At 50.3% G+C, this 25,973-nt stretch overlaps 1 protein-coding gene across 1 annotated transcript in view; it reads left to right on the top strand.

The window, feature by feature from the left end:
• ssbp1 (single-stranded DNA binding protein 1) overlaps positions 1–24,407 on the top strand; it is a 55,896-nt gene extending 31,489 nt beyond the window's left edge. Inside the window, exons 6-7 of the mRNA XM_067981771.1 lie at positions 3,525–3,613; positions 24,190–24,407. Coding sequence (XP_067837872.1) covers positions 3,525–3,613; positions 24,190–24,233 — 133 coding nt within the window. The 3' untranslated portion in view covers positions 24,234–24,407. The remainder of the gene's footprint in view (positions 1–3,524; positions 3,614–24,189) is intronic.
• The last annotated feature ends 1,566 nt before the right edge of the window (positions 24,408–25,973 follow it).

The raw sequence follows: 25,973 nt of genomic DNA, 5'->3' as shown, positions 1-25,973 counted from the left end.
CTCAGTTACAGACCCAGTGGGTCGTCGCAGACACTGTCTCTCTCAGTTCCAGACCCAGTGGGTAGGGGCAGACACTGTCTCTCAGTTACAGACCCAGTGGGTCGTCGCAGACACTCTCTCACCGTTACAGACCCAGTGGGTCGTCGCAGACACTCTCTCACCGTTACAGACCCAGTGGGTTGGGGCAGACACTGTCTCTCTGTTACAGACCCAGTGGGTAGGGGCAGACACTGTCTCTCAGTTACAGACCCAGTGGGCGGGGGCAGACACTGTCTCTCAGTTACAGACCCAGTGGGCGGGGGCAGACATTGTCTCTCGGTTACAGACCCAGTGGGTAGGAGCAGACACTGTCTCTCAGTTACAGACCCAGTGGGCGGGGGCAGACATTGTCTCTCGGTTACAGACCCAGTGTGCGGGGGCAGACATTGTCTGTCTCAGTTACAGACCCAGTGGGTAGGGGCAGACCCTGTCTCTCAGTTACAGACCCAGTGGGTAGGGGCAGACATTGTCTCTCTGTTACAGACCCAGTGGGCGGGGGCAGACACTGTCTCTCTGTTACAGACCCAGTGGGTCGGGGCAGACACTGTCTCTCAGTTACAGACCCAGTGGGCGGGGGCAGACATTGTCTCTCAGTTACAGACCCAGTGGGTAGGGGCAGACACTGTCTCTCAGTTACAGACCCAGTGGGTAGGGGCAGACACTGTCTCTCTGTTGCAGACCCAGTGGGTAGGGGCAGACACTGTCTCTCAGTTACAGACCCAGTGGGTAGGGGCAGACACTGTCTCTGTCACAGTTACAGACCCAGTGCATAGGGGCAGATACAGTCTCTCGGTTGCAGACCCAGTGGGTAGGGGCAGACACTGTCTCTCTGTTACAGACCCAGTGGGTAGGGGCAGACACTGTCTCTCGGTTACAGACCCAGTGGACGGGGGCAGACACTGTCTCTCGGTTACAGACCCAGTGGGCGGGGGCAGACACTGTCTCTCGGTTACAGACCCAGTGGGTAGGGGCAGACACTGTCTCTCAGTTACAGACCCAGTGGGCGGGGGCAGACATTGTCTCCCTCAACGTTACAGACCCTGTGGGTAGGGGCATACACTGTCCCTCTCACCGTTACAGACCCAGTGGGTATTGGCATACACTGTCTCTCTCACAGTTACAGACCCAGTGCGTAGGGGCAGACACTGTCTCTCTCACAGTTACAGACCCAGTGGGTAGGGGCAGACACTGTCTCTCTGTTACAGATCCAGTGGGTAGGGGAGACACTGTCTCTCTCACAATTACAGACCCAGTGCGTAGGGGCAGACACTGTCTCTCTCACAGTTACAGACCCAGTGGGTAGGGGCAGACACTGTCTCTCTGTTACAGATCCAGTGGGTAGTCGCAGACTCTGTCTCTCAGTTACAGACCCAGTGGGTAGTCGCAGACACTGTCTCTCAGTTACAGACCCAGTGGGTAGTCGCAGACACTTTCTGTCTCTCAGTTACAGACCCAGTGGGTAGTCGCAGACACTGTCTCTCTCAGTTACAGACCCAGTGGGTAGTCGCAGACACTGTCTCTCAGTTGCAGACCCAGTGGCTAGTCGCAGACACATTCTGTGTCTCTGTTACAGACCCAGTGCGTAGTTGCAGACACTGTCTCTCTCAGTTACAGACCCAGTGGGTAGTCGCAGACACTGTCTCTCTCAGTTACAGACCCAGTGGGTAGTCGCAGACACTGTCTGTCTCTCAGTTACAGACCCAGTGGGTAGTCGCAGACACTGTCTCTCCGTTACAGACCCAGTGGTTCGTCGCAGACACTGTCTGTCTCTCCGTTACAGACCCAGTGGGTCGTCGCAGACACTATCTGTCTCTCGGTTACAGACCCAGTGGGTCGTCGCAGACACTGTCTCTCTCAGTTACAGACTCAGTGGGTAGTCGCAGACACTCTCTCACCGTTACAGACCCAGTGGGTAGGGGCAGACACTGTTTCTCAGTTGCAGACCCAGTGGGTCGTCGCAGACACTCTCTCACCGTTACAGACCCAGTGGGTTGGGGCAGACACTGTCTCTCAGTTACAGACCCAGTGGGTCGTCGCAGACACTGTCTCTCAGTTGCAGACCCAGTGGGTAGGGGCAGACACTGTCTCTCAGTTACAGACCCAGTGGGTAGGGGCAGACACTGTCTCTCAGTTACAGACCCAGTGGGTAGGGGCAGACACTGTCTCTGTCACAGTTACAGACCCAGTGCATAGGGGCAGATACAGTCTCTCGGTTACAGACCCAGTGGGTAGGGGCAGACACTGTTTCTCGGTTACAGACCCAGTGGGCGGGGGCAGACACTGTCTCTCGGTTACAGACCCAGTGGGCGGGGGCAGACACTGTCTCTCGGTTACAGACCCAGTGGGTGGGGGCAGACACTGTCTCTCGGTTACAGACCCAGTGGGTAGGGGCAGACACTGTCTCTCAGTTACAGACCCAGTGGGCGGGGGCAGACACTGTCTCCCTGAATGTTACAGACCCAGTGGGTAGGGGCAGACACTGTCTCTCTCACCGTTACAGATCCAGTGGGTAGGGGCAGACACTGTCTCTCAGTTACAGACCCAGTGGGTAGTCGCAGACTCTGTCTCTCAGTTCCAGACCCAGTGGGTAGTCGCAGACACTGTCTCTCTCAGTTACAGACCCAGTGGGTCGTCGCAGACACTGTCTCTCTCAGTTACAGACCCAGTGGGTAGTCGCAGACACTGTCTCTCCGTTACAGACCCAGTGGGTAGTCGCAGACACTGTCTGTCTCTCCGTTACAGACCCAGTGGGTCGTCGCAGACACTATCTGTCTCTCAGTTACAGACCCAGTGGGTCGTCGCAGACACTCTCTCACCGTTACAGACCCAGTGGGTAGGGGCAGACACTGTCTCTCAGTTACAGACCCAGTGGGTCGTCGCAGACACTCTCTCACCGTTACAGACCCAGTGGGTAGGGGCAGACACTGTCTCTCAGTTACAGACCCAGTGGGTCGTCGCAGACACTCTCTCACCGTTACAGACCCAGTGGGTTGGGGGAGACATTGTCTCTCGGTTACAGACCCAGTGGGTAGGGGCAGACACTGTCTCTCAGTTGCAGACCCAGTGGGCGGGGGCAGACACTGTCTCTCAGTTACAGACCCAGTGGGTAGGGGCAGACACTGTCTCTCAGTTACAGACCCAGTGGGTCGTCGCAGACACTGTCTCTCAGTTACAGACCCAGTGGGTCGTCGCAGACACTCTCTCAGTTACAGACCCAGTGGGTCGTCGCAGACACTCTCTCACCGTTACAGACCCAGTGGGTCGTCGCAGACACTGTCTCTCAGTTGCAGACCCATTGGGTCGTCGCAGACACTCTCTCACCGTTACAGACCCAGTGGGTCGTCGCAGACACTGTCTGTCATCTCTGCTGTGGATGTGCTCGGGATTCTGCTGACGAGAACGGGATCCTTTGGGAACCATCCCTGTGCTCAGCAGTTCCGTGATGCTTCTGTCTGATTTATTTCTCTTACTCTTTTGCTGAGCAGGGCTCGGATTTACGTGGAGGGCAAACTGGACTATGGTGAATACACGGACAAGAGCAACGTTCGAAGACAGGCAACGACCGTGGTGGCAGGTGGGTCCTGCCTGGATACCTGACCTTTAATCAGTCAAATAGAGCAGAACAAGAGAGTTCAGAGGAGAACTGAGGGGCAAAGAGAGTGAATGAGAAAAGATTAGCAGGGAACATAAGAAGGAACACTAAAGTCTTTTATAAACATATGAAAAGTAAAGGAGTAGTCAAAGGAAAGGTGGGGCCGATTATGGACCAAAAAGCAGATAGAATCATAGAAAGGTTACAGCACAGAAGGAGGCCATTTGGCCCATCGAGCCTGTGCTGGCTCTTTGTAAGAGCAATCCAGCTAGTCCCACTCCCCCGCCCTTTCCCCGTAGCCCTGCAAATTTTTTCCCTTCAAGTACTTATCCAGTTCCCTTTTGAAGGCCATGATTGAATCTGCCTCCACCACCCCCTCGGGCAGTGCATTCCAGATCCTAACCACTTGCTGTGTAAAAAAGTTTTTCCTCATGTCACCTTTGGTTCTTTTGCCAATCACCTTAAATCTATGTCTTCTGGTTCTTGACCCTTCTGCCAATGGAAACAGTTTCTCTTAATTCACTTTATCTAAATCCTTTATGATTTTAAACACCTCTATCAAATCTCCCTTTAATCTTCTCTGCTCCAAGGAGAACAAGCCCAGCTTCTCCAGTCTATCCACGTAACTAAAGTCCCTCATCCCTGGAATCACTCTAGTAAATCTCTTCTGCACCCTCTCTAAGGCCTTCACATCTTTCCCAAAGGGCGGTGCCCAGAACTGGACACAATCCTCCAGCTGTGGCCAAACCAGTGTTTTATAAAGGTTCATCATGACTTCCTTGCTTTTGTACTCTATGCCTCTATTTATAAATTGTAAACAATTTTACAACACCAAGTTATAGTCCAGCAATTTTATTTTAAATTCACAAGCTTTCGGAGATTTTCTCCTTCCTCAGGCAAATGTTTCAAGATCTCCTTGAAGCCTACGCATTTATACATATTGAACAATAATAAATGGTGTTTACAGACTGCCCCTGCAACTGCCCGTTGCCAAGGCAATCACCGTGTTCAGACAGAGAGGTGTTACCTGCAGAACCTCCGAATACACATTCAATAAAAAAACAAACAGGGAAAAAATCTCCGAAAGCTTGTGAATTTAAAATAAAATCTCCGAAAGCTTGTGAATTTAAAATAAAATTTTAAATAAAATTGCTGGACTATAACTTGGTGTTGTAAAATTGTTTACAATTGTCAACCCCAGTCCATCACCGGCATCTCCACATCATGTCTATTTATAAAGCCCAGGATCCCGTATGCTTTTTTAACCGCTTTCTCAACCTGCCCTGCCACCTTCAATGATTTGTGCACACATACCCCCAGATCTCTCTGTTCCTGTACCCCTTTTAGAATTGTACCCTTTAGTTTATATTACCTCTCCTCGTTCTTCCTGCCAAAATGTATCACTTTGCAATTCTCTGCATTAAATTCCTGCCAAAATGTCCGCCCATTCCACCAGCCTGTCTATATCCTCTTGAAGTCTATCACTATTCTCCTCACTGTTTACTACACTTCCAAGTTTCGTGTCATTTTGAAATTGTGCCCTGTACACCCAGGTCCAAGTCATTAATAAATATCAAAAAAAGCAGTGGTCCCAGCACCGACCCCTGGGGAACACCACTGTACACCTCCCTCCTGTCTGAAAAACAACCGTTCACCACTACTCTCTGTTTCCTGTCACTTCGCCAATTTTGTATCCATGCTGCCACTGCCCCTTTTATTCCATGAGCTTCAACTTTGCTGACAAGTCCATTAAGCAGCATTTTATCAAACGACTTTTGAAAGTCCATATACACCACATCAACCACATTGCCCTCATCGACCCTCTCTGTTACCTCATCAAAAAACTTAATTGAGTTAGTTAAAGACGATTTGCCTTTAACAAATCCGTGCTGGCTTTCCTTAATTAATCCACACTTGTCCAAGTGACTGTTAATTCTGTCCTGGATTATCGTTTCTAAAAGTTTCCCCACCACCGAGGTTAAACTGACTGGCCTGTAGTTGCTGGGTTTATCCTTACACCCTTTTTTTGAACAAGGGTGTAACATTTACAATTCTCCAGTCCACTGGCACCATCCCCGTATCTAAGATTATGGCCAGTACCTCCACAATTTCCACCCTTACTTCCCTCAGCAACCTAGGATGCATCCCATCCGGACCGGGTGACTTATCTACTTTAAGTACAACTAGACTTTCTAGTACCTCCTCTTTATCAATTTTTAGCCCATCCAGTGTCTCAACTACCTCCTCTTACTGTGACTCTGGCAGCATCTTCTTCCTTGGTAAAGACAGATGCAAAGTACTCATTTAGTACCTCAGCCATGCCCTCTGCCTCCATGAGTAGATCTCCTTTTTGGTCCCTAATCGTTCCCTCCCACCTCTTACTACCCGTTTACTATTTATATGCCTATTGAAGACTTTTGGATTCCCTTTTGTGTTGGCTGCCAGTCTATTCCCATACTCTCTCTTTGCCCCTCTGAACTTTCTATATTCAGCCTGGTTCTCACTTGTATTATCAACCTGACATTTGTCATATGTCCCCTTTTTCTGCTTCATCTTACTCTCTATCTCTTTCATCACCCAGGGAGCTCTGACTTTAGTTGCCCTACCTTTCCCTCTCGTGGGAATGTACCTAGACTGTACCCGAACCATCTCCTCTTTAAAGGCTGCCTATTGTTTGATCACAGTTTTGCCTGCCAATCTTTGATTCCAGTTTACCCGGGCCAGATCCGTTCTCATCCCACTGAAACTGGCCCTCCTCCAATTGAGTATTTTTTCTCGAGATTGCTCCTTGTCCTTTTCCATAACTATTCTAAACCTTATCATATTATGATCACTGTTCCCTAAATGATCCCCCCCCCACTGACACTTGCTCCACTTGACCCACCTCATTCCCCAGAACCAGATCCAGCAATGCCTCCTTCCTCGTTGGGTTGGAAACATACTGATCCAGAAAGTTCTCCTGAACACACTTCAGAAATTCCTCCCCCTCTCTGCCCTTTACACTATTACTTTCCCAGTCTATATTAGGATAGTTGAAGTCCCCCATTATCACAACACTATAGTTCTTGCACCTCTCTGTAATTTCCCTGCAAATTTGCTCCTCTATCTCCTTCCCACTAGTCGGTGGCCTATAGGATTCACCCAGTAGTGTAATGGCACCTCTATTGTTTCTTAACTAACGAAATAGATTCTGTCCTTGACCCCTCCAGGACATCCTCTCTCTCCAGCACTGCAATATTCTCCTTAATCAATACTGCCACCCCCCTCCTTTCTTTCCTTCCCTCTCTTTCCTGAACACCTTGTACCCAGGAATATTTAGTATCCAATCCTGCCTTATTGAGCCAGGTCTCCGTTATCGCCATGACATCATTTTCCCATGTGGCTATTTGTGCCTGCAGTTCACCAACCTTATTTACCACGCTTCGTGTGTTTACACACATCTAAAGCTATCTTAGACCTTCTTGTATTCTTTCAATCTGATGCCATCTTCTTGTGGAGGCAGAGGGCATGGCTGAGGTCAGCAGAGAGTAGTGGTGAACGGTTGTTTTTCAGACTGGAGGGGAGTATACAGTGGTGTTCCCCAGGGGTCAGTATTAGGACCACTGCTCCTCTTGATCTATATTAATGACCTGGACTTGGGTACAGAGGGTATAATTTCATTCAAATTAATTTCAAAAAATGGGAGAGGGATAAATCCAGTAATTACAGGCCAGTCAGCCTAACGTTGGTGGTGGGGAAACATTTAGAGACAATAATCTGGGACAAAATTAATTGTCACTTGGAAATATGTGGGTTAATAAATGAAAGTCAGCACGGATTTGTTGAATAATTTTATTCGGCCCATCGAGCCTGTGCTGCCCTTTGAAAGTTCTATCCAGTTAGCCCCACTCCCCTGCCCTTTCCCCAGAGCCCTGCAATCTTTTCCCCTTCAAGTATTTATCCAATTCCCTTTTGAAAGTTACTATTGAATCCATTTCCACCGCCCTTTCAGGCAGCACATTCCAGATCATCATAACTTGCTGTGTAAAAAAATTCTCCTCATGCTTTTTTAAACCGCTTTCTCAACCTGCCCTGCCACCTTCAAAGATTTGTGTACATATACCCCCAGGTCTCTCTGTTCCTGCACCCCCTTTCAAATTGTACCATTTAGTTTATATTGCCTCTCCTCGTTCTTCCCACCAAAATGCATAACTCTGCACGTTAAACTGCATTAAATTTCATCTGCCATTTCACCAGTCTGTTTATGTCCTCCTGAAGTCTGTTACTATTTTGTCCCGGATTATTGCCTCTAAAAGTTTCCCCACCACCAACATTCGGCTAACTGGCTTGTAATTGTCGGGTTTATCCCTCTCCCCTTTTTTGAACAAGGGTGTAACATTTGCAATCCTCCAGTCCTCCGGCACCGCCCCCATATCTAAGGATGATGTGGCCAGAGCCTCCGCAATTTCCACCCTTACTTCCCTCAGTAACCCAGGATCATCCCATCCGGACCGGGTGACTTTTCTGCTTTGAGTTCTGCCAATCTTTTAAGTGCCTCCTCTTTCTCTATTTTTATCCTATCCAATATCACTACTACCTCCTCCTTTACTGCTACAATGACAGCATCCTCTTCTCCGGTGAAGACCGATGCAAAGTATTCATTTAGTGCCTCAGCCATGCCCTCTGCCTCCACAAGAAGATCTCTTTTTTAGTCCCTAATCGGTCCCACCCTTCCTTTGACGACCCTTTTATTATTTATATGTTTATAAAAGGCTTTTGGGTTCCCTTTTATGTTAGCTGCTAATCTATTCTCATACTCTCCCTTTGCCTCTCATTCCCTTTTTAGATCTCCTCTGTACTTTCTGTATTCAGCCTGGTTCTCTACTGTATTATGAACCTTACATTCGTCATAAGCCTCCTTTTTCTATTTCATTTTAATCTCTATATCTTTAGTCATCCAGGGAGCTCTAGCTTTGAATGCCCTTCCTTTCCCCCTCGTAGGAATGTGTCTACTCTGTACCCGAACCAACTCCTCCTTGAAGGCCTCCCATTGATCAATTACTATTTTGCTGACCAATTTTTGATTCCAATCCACCAGGGCAAGATCCTTTTTTAACTCTCTGAAATGAGCCCTCCTCCAATTAAGTATTTTCACATTTGATTGTTCCTCGTCCTTTTCCAGAACTGTTCTAAACTTACTGATATTATGATCACTGTTCCCCAAATGCTCCCCCACTGAAACATGCTCCACCTGCCCCACTTCATTCCCCAGAACTAGATCCGGCACTGCTTCCTTCCTCGTTGGGCTGGAAACACACTGATCAAGGAAATTCTCTTGTACACATTTCAGGAATTCCTCCCCCTCTTTACCCTTTACACTGTTACTGTCCCAGTCTATATTGGGATAATTGAAGTCCCCCATTATCACTACTCTATAGTTCTTGCATCTTTCTGTAATTTGCCTGCAAATTTGCCCCTCTATCTCCTTCCCACTATTTGGTGGTCTATAGTTTACATCCAGTAGTGTAATAGATCCTCCATTGTTCCTTAATTCTAACCAAACAGATTCTGTCTTTGACCCTCAGATACATCATCCCCTTCCAGTGCTGTAATACTTTATTTGATCAATACTGCCGCCCCCACTCTTTGTTTTTTCTTTCCTATCGTTCCTGAATACTCTGTAGCCAGGTATATTAAGTTCCCATTCCTCCCCTTGTTTGAGCCTGGTCTCCTTTATTGCCACTATAACAGTCACACCCCTTAGGTTGGGTAGTAGTTCAGATTTGGTCTGTGGTCAGGGACAGGAGGGTGTGACTGTTCTAACCCTAATCAGGTATGAGGACCCAGGATCTAGTGGTGGAGGAGCCTCAGCCTTTGACCTTGTCCAACAGGTACGAGGTACTTGCTATCTGTGTGGATGAGATCAAAGACTGCAGGGAGGATGGGCAAACTGACCACGGCACCGTGGTACAGGAGGCCATTCAATGGGGGGAGTTAAAAGGAATGTGGTAGTCAGAGGGATAATGTTCTCTGCAGCCATGACTGGGAGTCCTGAAGGCTACCCGGTTCCAAGATTGAGGACATCTCCTCGTGGCTGGAGAAGAACTTGGAGCGTGAGGGGGAGGATCCAGTTGTCATGGTCCATGTAGGAACCAACAACATAGGTAGAACTAGGAATGAGGATCTGCTGAGGGAGTTTGAGGAGCTCAGGTCTAAATTAATAAGCAGAACCTCAAAGGTAATAATCTCTGGATTACTACCTGAGCCACGTGCAAATCAGAGAGTTAAATGCGTAGCTCAGAGAGTGGTGTGTGGGGGAGACAGGGGTTTCGATTCATGGGGCACTGGCACCAGTACTGGGGAAAGAGGGAGCTGTTCCATTGGGTGGGGCTCCACTGAAACCGGGCTGGGACCAGTGTCCCGGCGAATCAAATAACATGGGCGATTGATAGGGCTTTAAACTGAAAAAGGGGGCGGGGGGTTCAGGTAAAGGTAAATTTATAAGTCGAATCAAGGGAAATGGGGATCGGGCAGGAAAGTGGAGTTGAGGTCGAAGATCAGCCTTGATCTGATTGAATGGTGGAGCAGGCACAAGGGGCCATGTGGCCTACTCCTGCTCCTATTTCTTATGTTCTGAAGGGAAAAGTCAAGGCTGTAGTCAAAGGTAAAAACAAGCAGAGTGTGTCAGGAAGGGACAGAGAGTTTAACAAAGGTAACAGGGCATTACTGACTAAGATCACATCAGGGAAAAATAGTAAAAGTTTAAAATTAAAGGCGCTGTATCTGAATGCATGGAGCATTCTCGTAACAAGAGAGCTGAATTAATGGCACAAATAGAGATAAATGGGTTTAATCTCGTTGCCATTACAGAGATGTGGTTGCAGGGTGACCAAGGTTGGGAACGAAATATTCCAGAGTACTTGCCTTTTAGAAAAGGTAGGCAAAGTGGAAAAGGAGTAGTGAAAGTAAACGTGGGTCCATCATAGACAGGAGAAATTATAACGGGGAATCAGGAAATGGCAGAGACGTTAAACAAATATTTTGTATCTGTCTTCACAGTAGAAGACACAAAAAGCATTCCAGAAATAGTGGGGAACCAAGGGTCTAATGAGAGTGAGGAACTTAAAGTAATTAATATTAGTAAAGAAAAGATACTGGAGAAATTAATGGGACTAAAAGCCGATAAATCCCCTGGACCTGATGGCCTACATCCAAGGATTCTAAAAGAGGAGGCTGCAGAGATAGTGGATGCATTGATTGTGATCTTCCAAAATTCCCTAGATTCTAGAACGGTCCCAGTGGATTGGAAGGTAGCAAATGTAACCCAGCTATTCAAGAAAGGAGGGAGAGAGAAAACAGGGAACTACAGGCCAGTTAGCCTGACATCAGTCGTCGGGAAAATGCTGGAATCTATTATTAAGGAAGTGGTAACAGGGCACTTAGAAAATCATAATATGATTAGGCAGAGTCAACATAGTTTTATGAAAGGGAAATCGTGTTTGACAAATCTATGAGAGTTTTTTGAGGATGTATCTAGCAGGGTAGATAAAGGGGAATCAGTGGATATGGTATATTTGGATTATCAAAAGGCATTCGATAAGGTGCCACAGGAAAGGTTGTTACACAAGATAAGGGCTCATGGGGTTGGGGATAATATATTAGCATGGAGAGAGGATTGGTTAACGGACAGAAAAAAGAGAGTAGGGATAAACGGGTCATTTTCAGGTTGGCAGGTTGTAACTAGTCGGGTGCCGCAAGGATCAGTACTTGGGCCTCAGCTATTTACAATCTATATTAATGACTTGATGAAGGGACCGAGTGTAATGTATCCAAGTTTGCTGATGATACAAAGCTAGGTGGGAAAGTAAGCTGTGAGGAGGACACAGAGTCTGCAAAGGGATATAGACAGGTTAAGTGAGTGGGCAAGAAGGTGGCAGATGGAGTATAATGTGGGGAAATGTGAGGTTATTCACTTTGGTAGGAAGAATAGAAAAACAGGATATTTTTTAAAAGGTGAGAGACTAAGAATTGTTGGTGTTCAGAGGGATTTGGGTGTCCTTGTACGAGAAACACAGGAAGTTAACCTGCAGGTACAGCAAGCAATTAGGAAAGCAAATGGTATGTTGGCCTTTATTGCAGGGGGTTGGAGTACAAGAGTAAGGAAGTCTTACTACAATTGTACAGGGCTTTGGTGAGACCTCACCTGGAGTACTGTGTACAGTTTTGGTCTCCTTATCTCAGGAAGGATATACTTGCCTTAGAGGCGGTGCAATGAAGGTTCACTAGATTGATTCCTGGGATGAGAGGGTTGTCCTATGAGGAGAGATTGAGTAGAATGGGTCTATACTCTCTGGAGTTTAGAAGAATGAGAGGTGATCTCAATGAAACATGTAAAATTCTTAGAGGGCATGACAGGGTAGAGGCTGAGAGGCTGTTTCCCCTCGCTGGAGAGTCTAGAACCAGGGATAAGGGGTTGGCCATTTAGGACCAAAATGAGGAAAAATGTCTTCCCTGAGGGATGTGAATCATTGGAATTCTCTACCCCAGAGGGCTGTGGATGCTGAGTCATTGAGTATATTCAAGGCTGAGATCGACAGATTCCTGGACTCGAGGGGAATCAAGGGATATGGGGATCGGGCGGGAAAGTGGAGTTGAGGTCAAAGATCAGCCGTGACCTAATTGAATGGTGGAACAGGTTCGAGGGGCCGAATGGCCTACTCCTGCTCCTATTTCTTATGTTCTTACGTACTATATCATATTCCATGTGGCGACTTGTACCTGCAACCATGCATTTACGCATACGCACTCGAAACCTATCTTAGACTGCCTCACATTTCTCCTCTGTCTGGTCCCTCCTGTTCCTGAACTATTCTTTATTCTATTGTTGTTCGACTCTCCCAGTCCTCTGTGCACCTTGGTTTCTCCTCTTTGATGCTTCATACTGGTTCCCGTCCCCCTGCCAAATTAGTTTAAACCCTCCCCCACAGCACGAGTGAACCTCCCCGCGAGGATATTGGTCCCGGCCCTGTTGAGGTGCAACCCGTCCGGCCTGTACAGGTCCCACCTCCCCCAGAACTGGTCCCAATGCCCCAGGAATCTGAAACCCTCCCTCCTGCACCATCTCTCCAGCATTAACCTGCCTGATCTTCCTATTCCTGTACTCACTATCCCGTGACACTGGGAGTAATCCAGAGATCACTACCTTTGAGCTCCTGCTTTTTAATCTCCTCCCTCGCTCCTGAAACTCTGACCGCAGGACCTCGACCCTCTTCCTTCCAATGTCGTTGGTTCCCTCGTGGACCACGACTTCTGGCTGTTCCCCTCCCCCTCACAGAATGTTCTGCACCCTCTCCGTGATGTCCTTTACCCTGGTACCAGGGAGGTAACACACCATGTGGGACTCACCTCGACGGTTACAGAAACTCCCTGTCTGTCCCCCTGATTATCGAATCCCCGATGCCGACTGCATCTCTACACTTCACTGTGCCCCCCGTGCAGTCCTCTGTCCCACGATGCAGTGGGTTCACTCTGGACTGCGCTGCCACAAGTTACCGTCACTCACACTGAACACCCATCCATTCAGTACAGAAAACCTGTTAGTGAGTGCCACACTCTGGAAAGATTCCTGCACTCCCAACCCTGCCGAATGGCCACCCACACTCTGGAAAGATTCCTGCACTCCCAACCCTGCCGAATGGCCACCCACACTCTGGAAAGATTCCTGCACTCCCTACCCTGCCGAATGGCCACCCACACTCTGGAAAGATTCCTGCACTCCCTACCCTGCCGAATGGCCACCCACACTCTGGAAAGATTCCTGCACTCCCTACTCTGCCGAATGGCCACCCACACTCTGGGAAGATTCCTGCACTCCCTACTCTGCCGAATGGCCACCCACACTCTGGGAAGATTCCTGCACTCATAGAAACATAGAAAATAGGAGCAAGAGTAGGCCATTCGGCCCTCGGGCCTGCTCCGCCATTCAAAATGATCATGGCTGATCGTCTAACTCAGTACCCTGTTCCCGCTTTTTCCCCATATCCCTTGATCCCTTTAGCATTAAGAAATATATCGATCTCCTTCTTGAATACATCTAATGACTTGGCCTCCACGGCCTTCTGTGGTAGAGAATTCCACAGGTTCACCACCCACTGAGTGAAGAAATTTCTCCTCATCTCGGTTCTGAATGGCATACCCCGTATCCTGAGACTGTGACCCCTGGTTCTGGACTCCCCAGCAATCGGGAACATCCTCCCTGCATCTAGTCTGTCTAGTCCTGTTAGAATTTTATATGTTTCGATGAGATCACCTCTCATTCTTCTAAACTCCAGTGAATATAGGCATAGTTGACCCAATCTCTCCTCATACGTCAGTCCTGCCATCCCAGGAATCAGTCTGGTAAACCTTCGTTGCACTCCCTCCATGGCAAGGACATCCTTCCTCAGATAAGGAGACCAAAACTGCACACAATACTCCAGGTGTGGTCTCACCAAGGCCCTGTACAACTGCAGTAAGACATCCCTGCTCCTGTACTCAAATCCTCTTGCAATGAAGGTCAACATACCATTTGCCTTCCGAACTGCTTGCTGCACCTGAATGCTCACTTTCAGCGACTGGTGTACAAGGACACCCAGGTCTCGTTGCACCTCCCCTTTTCCCAATCGATCACCATTCAGATAATAATCTGTCTTTGTGTTTTTACAACCAAAGTGGATAACCTCACATTTATCCATGTTCTACTGCATCTGCCATGTTCTTGCCCACTCACCCAACTTGTCTAAATCACATTGGAGCCTCTTTGCATCCCTACCCTGCCTCTTCCTACCCTGCCGAATGGCCACCCACACTCTGGGAAGATTCCTGCACTCCCTACCCTGCCGAATGGCCACCCACACTCAGGGAAGATTCCTGCCTCTTCCAACCCACTCACTGCCCTCCTTAGCTCTCTGTGGCTGTGGGGTGACCACCTCCTGGACCGTGTGATCCAGGAAATTCTCAGCCTCCCGTACGCTCTGCAGCGACTCCTCAAACCCTGAAACCCTGACCGCGAGCTCGAGCAGCTGGAGACACTTCCTGTACACCCTGGTTATCCAGGACACATAGAATCATAGAACGGTTACAGAATCATTGCATGGTTACAGCATGGAAGGAGGCCATTTGGCCCATCGAGCCTGTGCTGGCTCTTTGTAAGAGCAATCCAGCTAGTCCCACTCCCCCGCCCTTTCCCCGTAGCCCTGCAAATTTTTCCCCTTCAAGTACTTATCCAGTTCCCTTTTGAAGGCCATGATTGAATCTGCCTCCACCACCCCCTCGGGCAGTGCATTCCAGATCCTAACCACTCACTGTGTAAAAAAGATTTTCCTCATGTCACCTTTGGTTCTTTTGCCAATCACCTTAAATCTATGTCCTCTGGTCCTTGACCCTTCCACCAATGGGAGCAGTTTCTCTCTATCTACTCTGTCTGGACCCTTCATGATTTTGAATACCTCGATCAAATCTCCTCGCAACCGTCTCTGTTCCAAGGAGAACAACCCCAGCTTCTCCAGTCTATCCATGTAACTGAAGTCCCTCATCCCTGGAATCATTCTAGTAAATCTCTTCTGCACCCTCTCTAAGGCCTTCACATCTTTCCTAAAATGCGGTGCCCAGAACTGGACACAATACTCCAGTTGTGGCCGAACCAGTGTTTTATAAAGGTTCATCATGACTTCCTTGCTTTTGTACTCGATGCCTCTATTTATAAAGCCCAGGATCCTGTATGCTTTTTTAACCACTTTCTCAACCTGCCCTGCCACCTTCAATGATTTGTGTACATATACCACCAGATCTTTCTGTTCCTGTACCCCCTTTAGAATTGTACATTTAGTTTATATTGCCTCTCCTCGTTCTTCCTGCCAAAATGTATTACTTCCCACTTCTCTGCGTTAAATTTCATCTGCCATGTGTCCGCCCATTCCACCAGCCTGTCTATATCCTCTTGAAGTCTATCACTGCATTAGTCTATCACTACCCTCCTCACTGCTTACTACACTTCCAAGCTTTGCATCTGCAAATTTTGAAATTATGCCCTGTACACCCAAGTCCAAGTCATTAATATGTATCAAGAAAAGCAGTGGTCCCAGCACCGACCCCTGGGGAACACCACTGTACACCTCCCTCCAGTCCGAAAAACAACAGTTCACCACTACTCTCTGTTTCCTGTCACTTAGCCAATTTTGTATCCCTGCCACTGCCCCCTTTATTCCATGGGCTTCAACTTTGCTGACAAGTCTATTATGTGGCACTTTATCAAACGCCTTTTGAAAGTCCATATACATCACATGGACCGCATTGCCCTCATCGACCCTCTCTGTTACCTCATCAAAAAACTCTATCAGGTTTGTTAAACATGATTTGCCTTTAATAAATCCGTGCTGGCTTTCCTTAATTAATCCACACTTGTCCAAGTGACTGTTAATTCTGTCCTGGATTATCGTTTCTAAAAGTTTCCCCACCACTGAGGTTAAACTGACTGGCCTGTAGTTGCTGGGTTTATCCTTACACCCTTTTTTGAACAGGAGTGTAACATTTGCAATTCTCCAGTCCACTGGCACCACCCCCGTATCTAAGGATGTTTGGAAGATTATGGCCAGAACCTCCGCAATTTGCACCCTTACTTCCCTCAGCAACCTAGGATGCATCCCATCCGGACCGGGTGATTTATCTACTTTAATTACAACTAGCCTTTCTAGTACCTCCTCTATCAATTTTTAGCCCATCCAGTGTCTCAACTACCTCCTCTTACTGTGACTGTGGCAGCATCTTCTTCCTTGGTAAAGACAGATGCAAAGTACTCATTTAGGCCCTCTGCCTCCATGAGTAGATCTCCGTTTTGGTCCCTAATCGTTCCCTCCCACCTCTTACTACCCGTTTACTATTTATATGCCTATTGAAGACTTTTGGATTCCCTTTTGTGTTGGCTGCCAGTCTATTCCCATACTCTCTCTTTGCCCCTCTGAACTTTCTATATTCAGCCTGGTTCTCACTTGTATTATCAACCTGACATTTGTCATATGTCCCCTTTTTCTGCTTCATCTTACTCTCTATCTCTTTCATCACCCAGGGAGCTCTGGCTTTAGTTACCCTACCTTTCCCTCTCGTGGGAATGTACCTAGACTGTACCCGAACCATCTCCTCTTTAAAGGCTGCCTATTGTTTGATCACAGTTTTGCCTGCCAATCTTTGATTCCAGTTTACCTGGGCCAGATCCGTTCTCATCCCACTGAAACTGGCCCTCCTCCAATTGAGTATTTTTTCTCTAGATTGCTCCTTGTTCTTTTCCATAACTATTCTAAACCTTATCATATTATGATCACTGTTCCCTAAATGATCCCCCCCCACTGACACTTGCTCCACTTGACCCACCTCATTCCCCAGAACCAGATCCAGCAATGCCTCCTTCCTCGTTGGGTTGGAAACATACTGATCCAGAAAGTTCTCCTGAACACACTTCAGAAATTCCTCCCCCTCTCTGCCCTTTACACTATTACTTTCCCAGTCTAGAATCATAGAATCATAGAAGTTACAACATGGAAACAGGCCCTTCGGCCCAACATGTCCATGTCGCCCAGTTTATACCACTAAGCTAGTCCCAATTGCCTGCACTTGGCCCATATCCCTCGATACCCATCTTCCCCATGTAACTGTCCAAATGCTTTTTAAAAGACAAAATTGTACCCGCCTCGACTACTGCCTCTGGCAGCTCGTTCCAGACACTCACCACCCTTTGAGTGAAAAAATTGCCCCTCTGGATCCTTTTGTATCTCTCCCCTCTCACCTTAAATCTGTGCCCCCTCGTTATAGACTCCCCTACCTTTGGGAAAAGATTTTGACTATCGACCTTATCTATGCCCCTCATTATTTTATAGACTTCTATAAGATCACCCCTTAACCTCCTACTCTCCAGGGAATAAAGTCCCAGTCTGTCTAACCTCTCCCTGTAAGTCAAACCATCAAGTCCCGGTAGCATCCTAGTAAATCTTTTCTGCACTCTTTCTAGTTTAATAATATCCTTTCTATAATAGGGTGACCAGAACTGTACACAGTACTCCAAGTGTGGCCTCACCAATGCCCTGTACAACTTCAACAAGACATCCCAACTCCTGCATTCAATGTTCTGACCAATGAAACCAAGCATGCTGAATGCCTTCTTCACCACCCTATCCACCTGTGACTCCACTTTCAAGGAGCTATGAATCTGTACTCCTAGATCTCTTTGTTCTATAACTCTCCCCAACGCCCTACCATTAACGGAGTAGGTCCTGGCCCGATTCGATCTACCAAAATGCATCACCTCACATTTATCTAAATTAAACTCCATCTGCCATTCATCGGCCCACTGGCCCAATTTATCAAGATCCCGTTGCAATCCTAGATAACCTTCTTCACTGTCCACAATGCCACCAATCTTGGTGTCATCTGCAAACTTACTAACCATGCCTCCTAAATTCTCATCCAAATCATTAATATAAATAACAAATAACAGCGGACCCAGCACCGATCCCTGAGGCACACCGCTGGACACAGGCATCCAGTTTGAAAAACAACCCTCGACAACCACCCTCTGTCTTCTGTCGTCAAGCCAATTTTGTATCCAATTGGCTACCTCACCTTGGATCCCATGAGATTTAACCTTATGTAACAACCTACCATGCGGTACCTTGTCAAATGCTTTGCTGAAGTCCATGTAGACCACGTCTACTGCACAGCCCTCATCTATCTTCTTGGTTACCCCTTCAAAAAACTCAATCAAATTCGTGAGACATGATTTTCCTCTCACAAAACCATGCTGACTGTTCCTAATTAGTCCCTGCCTCTCCAAATGCCTGTAGATTCTGTCCCTCAGAATACCCTCTAACAACTTACCCACTACAGATGTCAGGCTCACTGGTCTGTAGTTCCCAGGCTTTTCCCTGCCGCCCTTCTTAAACAAAGGCACAACATTTGCTACCCTCCAATCTTCAGGCACCTCACCTGTAGCGGTGGATGATTCAAATATCTCTGCTAGGGGACCCGCAATTTCCTCCCTAACCTCCCATAACGTCCTGGGATACATTTCATCAGGTCCCGGAGATTTATCTACCTTGATGCGCGTTAAGACTTCCAGCACCTCCCTCTCTCTAATATGTACACTCCTCAAGACATCACTATTTATTTCCCCAAGTTCCCTAACATCCATGCCTTTCTCAACCGTAAATACCGATGTGAAATATTCATTCAGGATCTCACCCATCTCTTGTGGTTCCGCACATAGATGACCTTGTTGATCCTTAAGAGGCCCTACTCTCTCCCTAGTTACCCTTTTGCCCTTTATGTATTTGTAGAAGCTCTTTGGATTCACCTTTGCCTGATCTGCCAAAGCAATCTCATATCCCCTTTTTGCCCTCCTGATTTCTCTCTTAACTCTACTCCGGCAATCTCTATACTCTTCAAGGGATCCACTTGATCCCAGCTGCCTATGCACGTCATATGCCTCCTTCTTATTTTTGACTAGTGCCTCAATCTCCCGAGTCATCCAAGGTTCCCTACTTCTACCAGCCTTGCCCTTCACTTTATAAGGAATGTGCTTACCCTGAACCCTGGTTAACACACTTTTGAAAGCCTCCCACTTACCAGACGTCCCTTTGCCTGCCAACAGACTCTCCCAATCAACTTCTGAAAGTTCCTGTCTAATACCATCAAAATTGGCCTTTCCCCAATTTAGAATTTTAACTTTTGGGCCAGACCTATCCTTCTCCATAGCTATCTTAAAACTAATGGAATTATGATCACTGGTCCCAAAGTGATCCCTCACTAACACTTCTGTCACCTGCCCTTCCTTATTTCCCAAGAGGAGGTCAAGTTTTGTCCCCTCTCTAGTCGGGCCATCCACATATTGAATGAGAAATTCCTCCTGAATACACTCAACAAATTTCTCTCCATCCAAGCCCCTAATGCTATGGCTGTCCCAGTCAATGTTGGGAAAGTTAAAGTCCCCTACTATTACCACCCTATTTTTCTTGCAGCTGTCTGTAATCTCCTTACATATTTGCTCCTCAATTTCCCGTTGACTATTTGGGGGTCTGTAGTACAATCCTATCAAAGTGATCTCTCCCTTCTTATTTTTCAGTTCTACCCATATGGACTCAGTGGGCGAACCCTCGGATATATCCCCTCTCACTACTGCCGTGATGTTCTCCCTAATCAAGGATAGTTGAAGTCCCCCATTATCACAACACTATAGTTCTTGCACCTCTCTGCAATTTCCCTGCAAATTTGCTCCTCTATTTCCTTCCCACTAGTCGGTGGCCTATAGGATTCACCCAGTAGTGTAATGGCACCTCTATTGTTTCTTAACTCCAACCAAATAAATTCTGTCCTTGACCCCTCCAGGACATCCTCTCTCTCCAGCACTGCAATATTCTCCTTAATCAATACTGCCACCCACCCTCCTTTCTTTCCTTCCCTCTCTTTCCTGAACACCTTGTACCCAGGAATATTTAGTATCCAATCCTGCCTTATTGAGCCAGGTCTCCGTTATCGCCATGACATCATTTTCCCATGTGGCTATTTGTGCCTGCAGTTCACCAACCTTATTTACCACACTTCGTGTGTTTACACACATGCACTGTAAACCAGTCTTAGATCTTCTCGTATTCTCTCTTACAGTTCTGGTCACCACATTACAGGAAGGATGTGATTGGACTAGAGAGGATACAGAGGAGATTTACGAGGATGTTGCCAGGTCTGGAGAATTTTAGCTATGAGGAAAGATTGGATAGGCTGGGGTTGTTTTCTTTGGAACAGAGGAGGCTGAGGGGAGATTTAATTGAGGTGTATAAAATTATGAGGGGCCCAGATAGAGTGGATAGGAAGGACCTATTTCCCTTAGCAGAGAGGTCAATAAACAGGGGCATAGATTTAAAGTGATTGGTAGAAGGATCAGAGGGGAGTTGAGAATTTTTTTCACCCAGAGGGTGGTGGGGGTCTGGAACTCACTGCCTGAGAGGGTGGGAGAGGCAGAAACCCTCAACTCATTTAAAAAGTACCTGGATGTGCACCTGAAGTGCCGTAACCTACAGGGCTACGGACCAAGTGTGGGAAAGTGGGATTAGGCTGGGTGGCTCTTTCTTGGGTGGCACGGACACGATGGGCCAAATGGCCTCATTCTGTGCCATAAGTTTGGATGATTCTCCTAGTCTGATCCCACTGTACTATTTCTTGCTGTATTGCTGTCCGTCTCTCCCAGTCCTTTGTGCCCCTTGTTTCTCCTTTCCAATGCTACATCCTGGTGCCCATACCCCTGCCAAATTAGTTTAAACCCTCCCCCATTAGACTAGTGAACCTCCCCGCGAGGATATTGGTCCCGGTCCTGTTGAGGTGCAACCCGTCCATCTTGAACAGATCCCTCTTGCCCCAGAACTGGTCCCAATGCCCCAGGAATCTGAAACCCTCCCTCCTGCACCATCTCTCCAGCATTAACCTGCCTGATCTTCCTATTCCTGTACTCACTATCCCGTGACACTGGGAGTAATCCAGAGATCACTACCTTTGAGCTCCTGCTTTTTAATCTCCTCCCTCGCTCCTGAAACTCTGACCGCAGGACCTCGACCCTCTTCCTTCCAATGTCGTTGGTTCCCTCGTGGACCACGACTTCTGGCTGTTCCCCTCCCCCTCACAGAATGTTCTGCACCCTCTCCGTGATGTCCTTTACCCTGGTACCAGGGAGGTAACACACCATGTGGGACTCACCTCGACGGTTACAGAAACTCCCTGTCTGTCCCCCTGATTATCGAATCCCCGATGCCGACTGCATCTCTACACTTCACTGTGCCCCCCGTGCAGTCCTCTGTCCCACGATGCCATGTTCACGACAGCACTCCGTCACTGGTATTCAATGCCACACACCTGGAAGATTCCTGCACTGCCTGCCTCTTCCTGCACTTTCCGATGGCCCCACTTGCTATCCTGAACTCTGTGACTGTGGGGTGACCACCTCCTGGAACGGACGATCCAGGAAACCTTCAGCCTCCCTCATGCTCTGCAGGGACTCCAGCCGCCCCTCAAGCTCAGAAACCCTCAACTTGAGCTCGAACAACTGGACACGTGGCCCTGCCCTCCAGGTCACATGAAACATCCTGAAGATCCCACATGGTGCGCCTCGTCTCCCCGCCCCTCCCCCCCGCGCCTCGTCTCCCCGCCCCTCCCCCCCGCGCCTCGTCTCCCCGCCCCTCCCCCCGCGCCTCGTCTCCCCGCCCCTCCCCCCCGCGCCTCGTCTCCCCGCCCCTCCCCCCCGCGCCTCGTCTCCCCGCCCCTCCCCCCCCGCGCCTCGTCTCCCCGCCCCTCCCCCCCGCGCCTCCTTCTCTCTCCCCCCCCGCGCCTCGTCTCCCCGCCCCTCCCCCCCGCGCCTCGTCTCCCCGCCCCTCCCCCCCGCGCCTCGTCTCCCCGCCCCTCCCCCCCCGCGCCTCGTCTCCCAGCCCCTCCCCCCCCGCGCCTCGTCTCCCCGCCCCTCCCCCCCCGCGCCTCCTTCTCTCTCCCCCCCCCCCGCGCCTCCTTCTCTCTCTCCCCCCCCCCCCCACGCCTCCTTCTCCCTCCCCCCCCACGCCTCCTTCTCCCTCCCCCCCCACGCCTCCTTCTCCCTCCCCCCCCGCGCCTCCTTCTCCCTCCCCCCCCCGCGCCTCCTTCTCTCTCCCCCCCCCCCCCCCGCGCCTCCTTCTCTCTCTCCCCCCCCCCCACGCCTCCTTCTCCCTCCCCCCCCACGCCTCCTTCTCCCTCCCCCCCCGCGCCTCCTTCTCTCTCCCTCCCCCCCCCCCCCCCCCACCGCGCCTCCTTCTCTCTCCCCCCCCCCCCCCCGCGCCTCCTTCTCTCCCCCCCCACCCCCCGCCCCTCCTTCTCTCCCCCGCCCCTCCTTCTCTCCCCCGCCCCTCCTTCTCCCCCCCGCCCCTCCTTCTCTCCCCCGCCCCTCCTTCTCTCCCCCGCCCCTCCTTCTCTCCCCCGCCCCTCCTTCTCTCCCCCGCCCCTCCTTCTCTCCCCCGCCCCTCCTTCTCTCCCCCCCGCCCCTCCTTCTCTCCCCCCCCCCCCCCCGCCCCTCCTTCTCTCCCCCCCCCCCCCCCCGCCCCTCCTTCTCTCCCCCGCCCCTCCTTCTCTCCCCCGCCCCTCCTTCTCTCCCCCGCCCCTCCTTCTCTCTCCCGCCCCTCCTTCTCTCCCCCCCCGCCCCTCCTTCTCTCCCCCCCCGCCCCTCCTTCTCTCCCCCCCGCCCCTCCTTCTCTCCCCCCCCGCCCCTCCTTCTCTCCCCCCCCGCCCCTCCTTCTCTCCCCCCCCGCCCCTCCTTCTCTCCCCCCCCGCCCCTCCTTCTCTCCCCCCCCGCCCCTCCTTCTCTCCCCCCCCCGCCCCTCCTTCTCTCCCCCCCCCGCCCCTCCTTCTCTCCCCCCCCCGCCCCTCCTTCTCTCCCCCCCCGCCCCTCCTTCTCTCCCCCCCCGCCCCTCCTTCTCTCCCCCCCCGCCCCTCCTTCTCTCCCCCCCCGCCCCTCCTTCTCTCCCCCCCCCGCCCCTCCTTCTCTCCCCCCCCGCCCCTCCTTCTCTCCCCCCCCCGCCCCTCCTTCTCTCCCCCCCCCGCCCCTCCTTCTCTCCCCCCCCGCCCCTCCTTCTCTCCCCCCCCCGCCCCTCCTTCTCTCCCCCCCCCGCCCCTCCTTCTCTCCCCCCCCGCCCCTCCTTCTCTCCCCCCCCCGCCCCTCCTTCTCTCCCCCCCCCGCCCCTCCTTCTCTCCCCCCCCCGCCCCTCCTTCTCTCCCCCCCCGCCCCTCCTTCTCTCCCCCCCCCCGCCCCTCCTTCTCTCCCCCCCCCCGCCCCTCCTTCTCTCCCCCCCCCCCGCCCCTCCTTCTCCCCCCCCCCGCCCCTCCTTCTCTCCCCCCCCCCGCCCCTCCTTCTCCCCCCCCCCGCCCCTCCTTCTCTCCCCCCCCGCCCCTCCTTCTCTCCCCCCCCGCCCCTCCTTCTCTCCCCCCCCGCCCCTCCTTCTCTCCCCCCCGCCCCTCCTTCTCTCCCCCCCCCGCCCCTCCTTCTCTCCCCCCCCCCGCCCCTCCTTCTCTCCCCCCCCCTCCTTCTCTCCCCCCCCCGCCCCTCCTTCTCTCCCCCCCCCGCCCCTCCTTCTCTCCCCCCCCCGCCCCTCCTTCTCTCCCCCCCCCGCCCCTCCTTCTCTCCCCCCCCCGCCCCTCCTTCTCTCCCCCCCCCGCCCCTCCTTCTCTCCCCCCCGCCCCTCCTTCTCTCCCCCCCGCCCCTCCTTCTCTCCCCCCCGCCCCTCCTTCTCTCCCCCCCGCCCCTCCTTCTCTCCCCCTTCGTCAGCATAGGCGAGAGCTGCAGTTTAAAGATTTCCTCTTTCATTACCCAGGCAATGATAGACACCCCCTGAAGGTTGGGGAGGTGGGACCTGCCCACAAGGGGGGTCGAAGATGTGAAATGATTGAAGGCGACAAGTTTAGAAAAGACCCAAAGATGAATCAGTAATAAAGTGTCCTGCTATTCGTCAAATTACCCGACTTAACCAATTGTCATTTTTTTCTCTTTACAGATAATATAATATTTTTAAGTGACTCCGTTAAAGAGAAGATCTAGTCCAATTCCTCTCCTCGGGCCCCTCCTCCACATGGGCTGTCTTTGATCATTTTCTATCTCCCTGTTTCTTTCTTTTGATTGGGATATTACCTGCTCACCAGATCATGTGATTTTGATATTTTGATCGTTGTTTGATGTGCAGAGATTGTAATAAATCAATGGTTGCTCACAGAAGCCTCTCCTGTGTCTATTCTCAGAATATTTCTGGATCATTGTTGTGCTTCACAGTTGTTATCAAAAGAAGAGAAAAGGCTCAGGAACACTCTCCCGTGTCAGTCGGGACTCACTGTCCGCACTCTCACCACCGACTCAGGAGGTCATGGGTTCAAGTTTCACTCGAAAGACTTGAGCCCATAATCACAGCTCACACTGCCATGCAGTACCGAGGGTTCGCTGCACTGTCGGAGGGTCAGTACCGAGGGAGCGCTGCACTGTCGGAGGGTCAGTACTGAGGGAGCGCTGCACTGTCGGAGGGTCAGTACTGAGGGAGCACTGCACCGTCGGAGGGCCGGTACCGAGTGAGCACTGCACCGTCGGAGGGCCGGTACCGAGGGAGCGCTGCACCGTCGGAGGGCCGGTACCGAGTGAGCACTGCACCGTCGGAGGGCCGGTACCGAGTGAGCACTGCACCGTCGGAGGGCCGGTACCGAGTGAGCACTGCACCGTCGGAGGGCCGGTACTGCCCTCTCCCATGGCATTTTTCGAAGAGCAGGGGAGTTCTCCCCGGTGTTCTGGTCAATATTTATCCCTCAACCAACATCACTAAAACAGATTCTCTGGTCATTTATCACATTGCTGTTTGTGGGATCTTGCTGTGCGCAAATTGGCTGCCGCGTTTCCTACATTCCAACAGTGACCAGACTTTAAGAGCACTTCACTGGCTGTAAAGCGCTTTGGGACGTCCTGAGGATGTGAAAAGTGCTATATAAATGCAAATTATTGCTCTCACTCGCTTTTCTTTCTGTCTCTGTCACTCTCTCACCCTCCTTACGGTGAACAGGGATCGACACAACATAACTCTGTGATTAATCGATTGACCCTCCCTGTGATCGATTGAGTTTTTTGATGAAACATAGAAAATAGGAGCAAGAGTAGGCCATTCAGCCCTTCGGGCCTGCTCCACCATTCAAAATGATCATATCTGATTGTCTAACGCAGTACCCTGTTCCCGCTTTTTCCCCATATCCCTTGATCCCTTTAGCATTAAGAAATATATCGATCTCCTTCTTGAATACATCTAATGACTTGGCCTCCACTGCCTTCTGTGGTAGAGAATTCCACAGGTTCACCACCCTCTGAGTGAAGAAATTTCTCCTCATCTCGGTTCTGAATGGCATACCCCATATCCTGAGACTGTGACCCCTGGTTCTGGACTCCCCAGACATTGGGAACATCCTCCCTGCATCTAGTCTGTCTAGTCCTGTTAGAATTTTATATGTTTCGATGAGATCCCCTCTCATTCTTCTAAACTCTAGTGAATATAGGCATAGTCGACCCAATCTCTCCTCATACGTCAGTCCTGCCATCCCAGCAATCAGTCTGGTAAACCTTCGTTGCACTCCCTCCATGGCAAGGACATCCTTCCTCAGATAAGGAGACCAAAACTGCACACAATACTCCAGACGTGGTCTCACCAAGGTCCTGTACAACTGCAGTAAGACATCCCTGTTCCTGTACTCAAATCCTCTTACAATGAAGGCCAACATACCATTCACCTTCCTAACTGCTTGCTGCACCTGA

This window comes from Heptranchias perlo, unplaced genomic scaffold (assembly GCF_035084215.1).
Source record: "Heptranchias perlo isolate sHepPer1 unplaced genomic scaffold, sHepPer1.hap1 HAP1_SCAFFOLD_903, whole genome shotgun sequence".
Lineage (NCBI taxonomy): Eukaryota > Metazoa > Chordata > Chondrichthyes > Hexanchiformes > Hexanchidae > Heptranchias > Heptranchias perlo.
The sequence above is the reverse complement of the archived record's forward strand: the minus strand, read 5'-3'. Positions and strand labels throughout refer to the sequence as shown.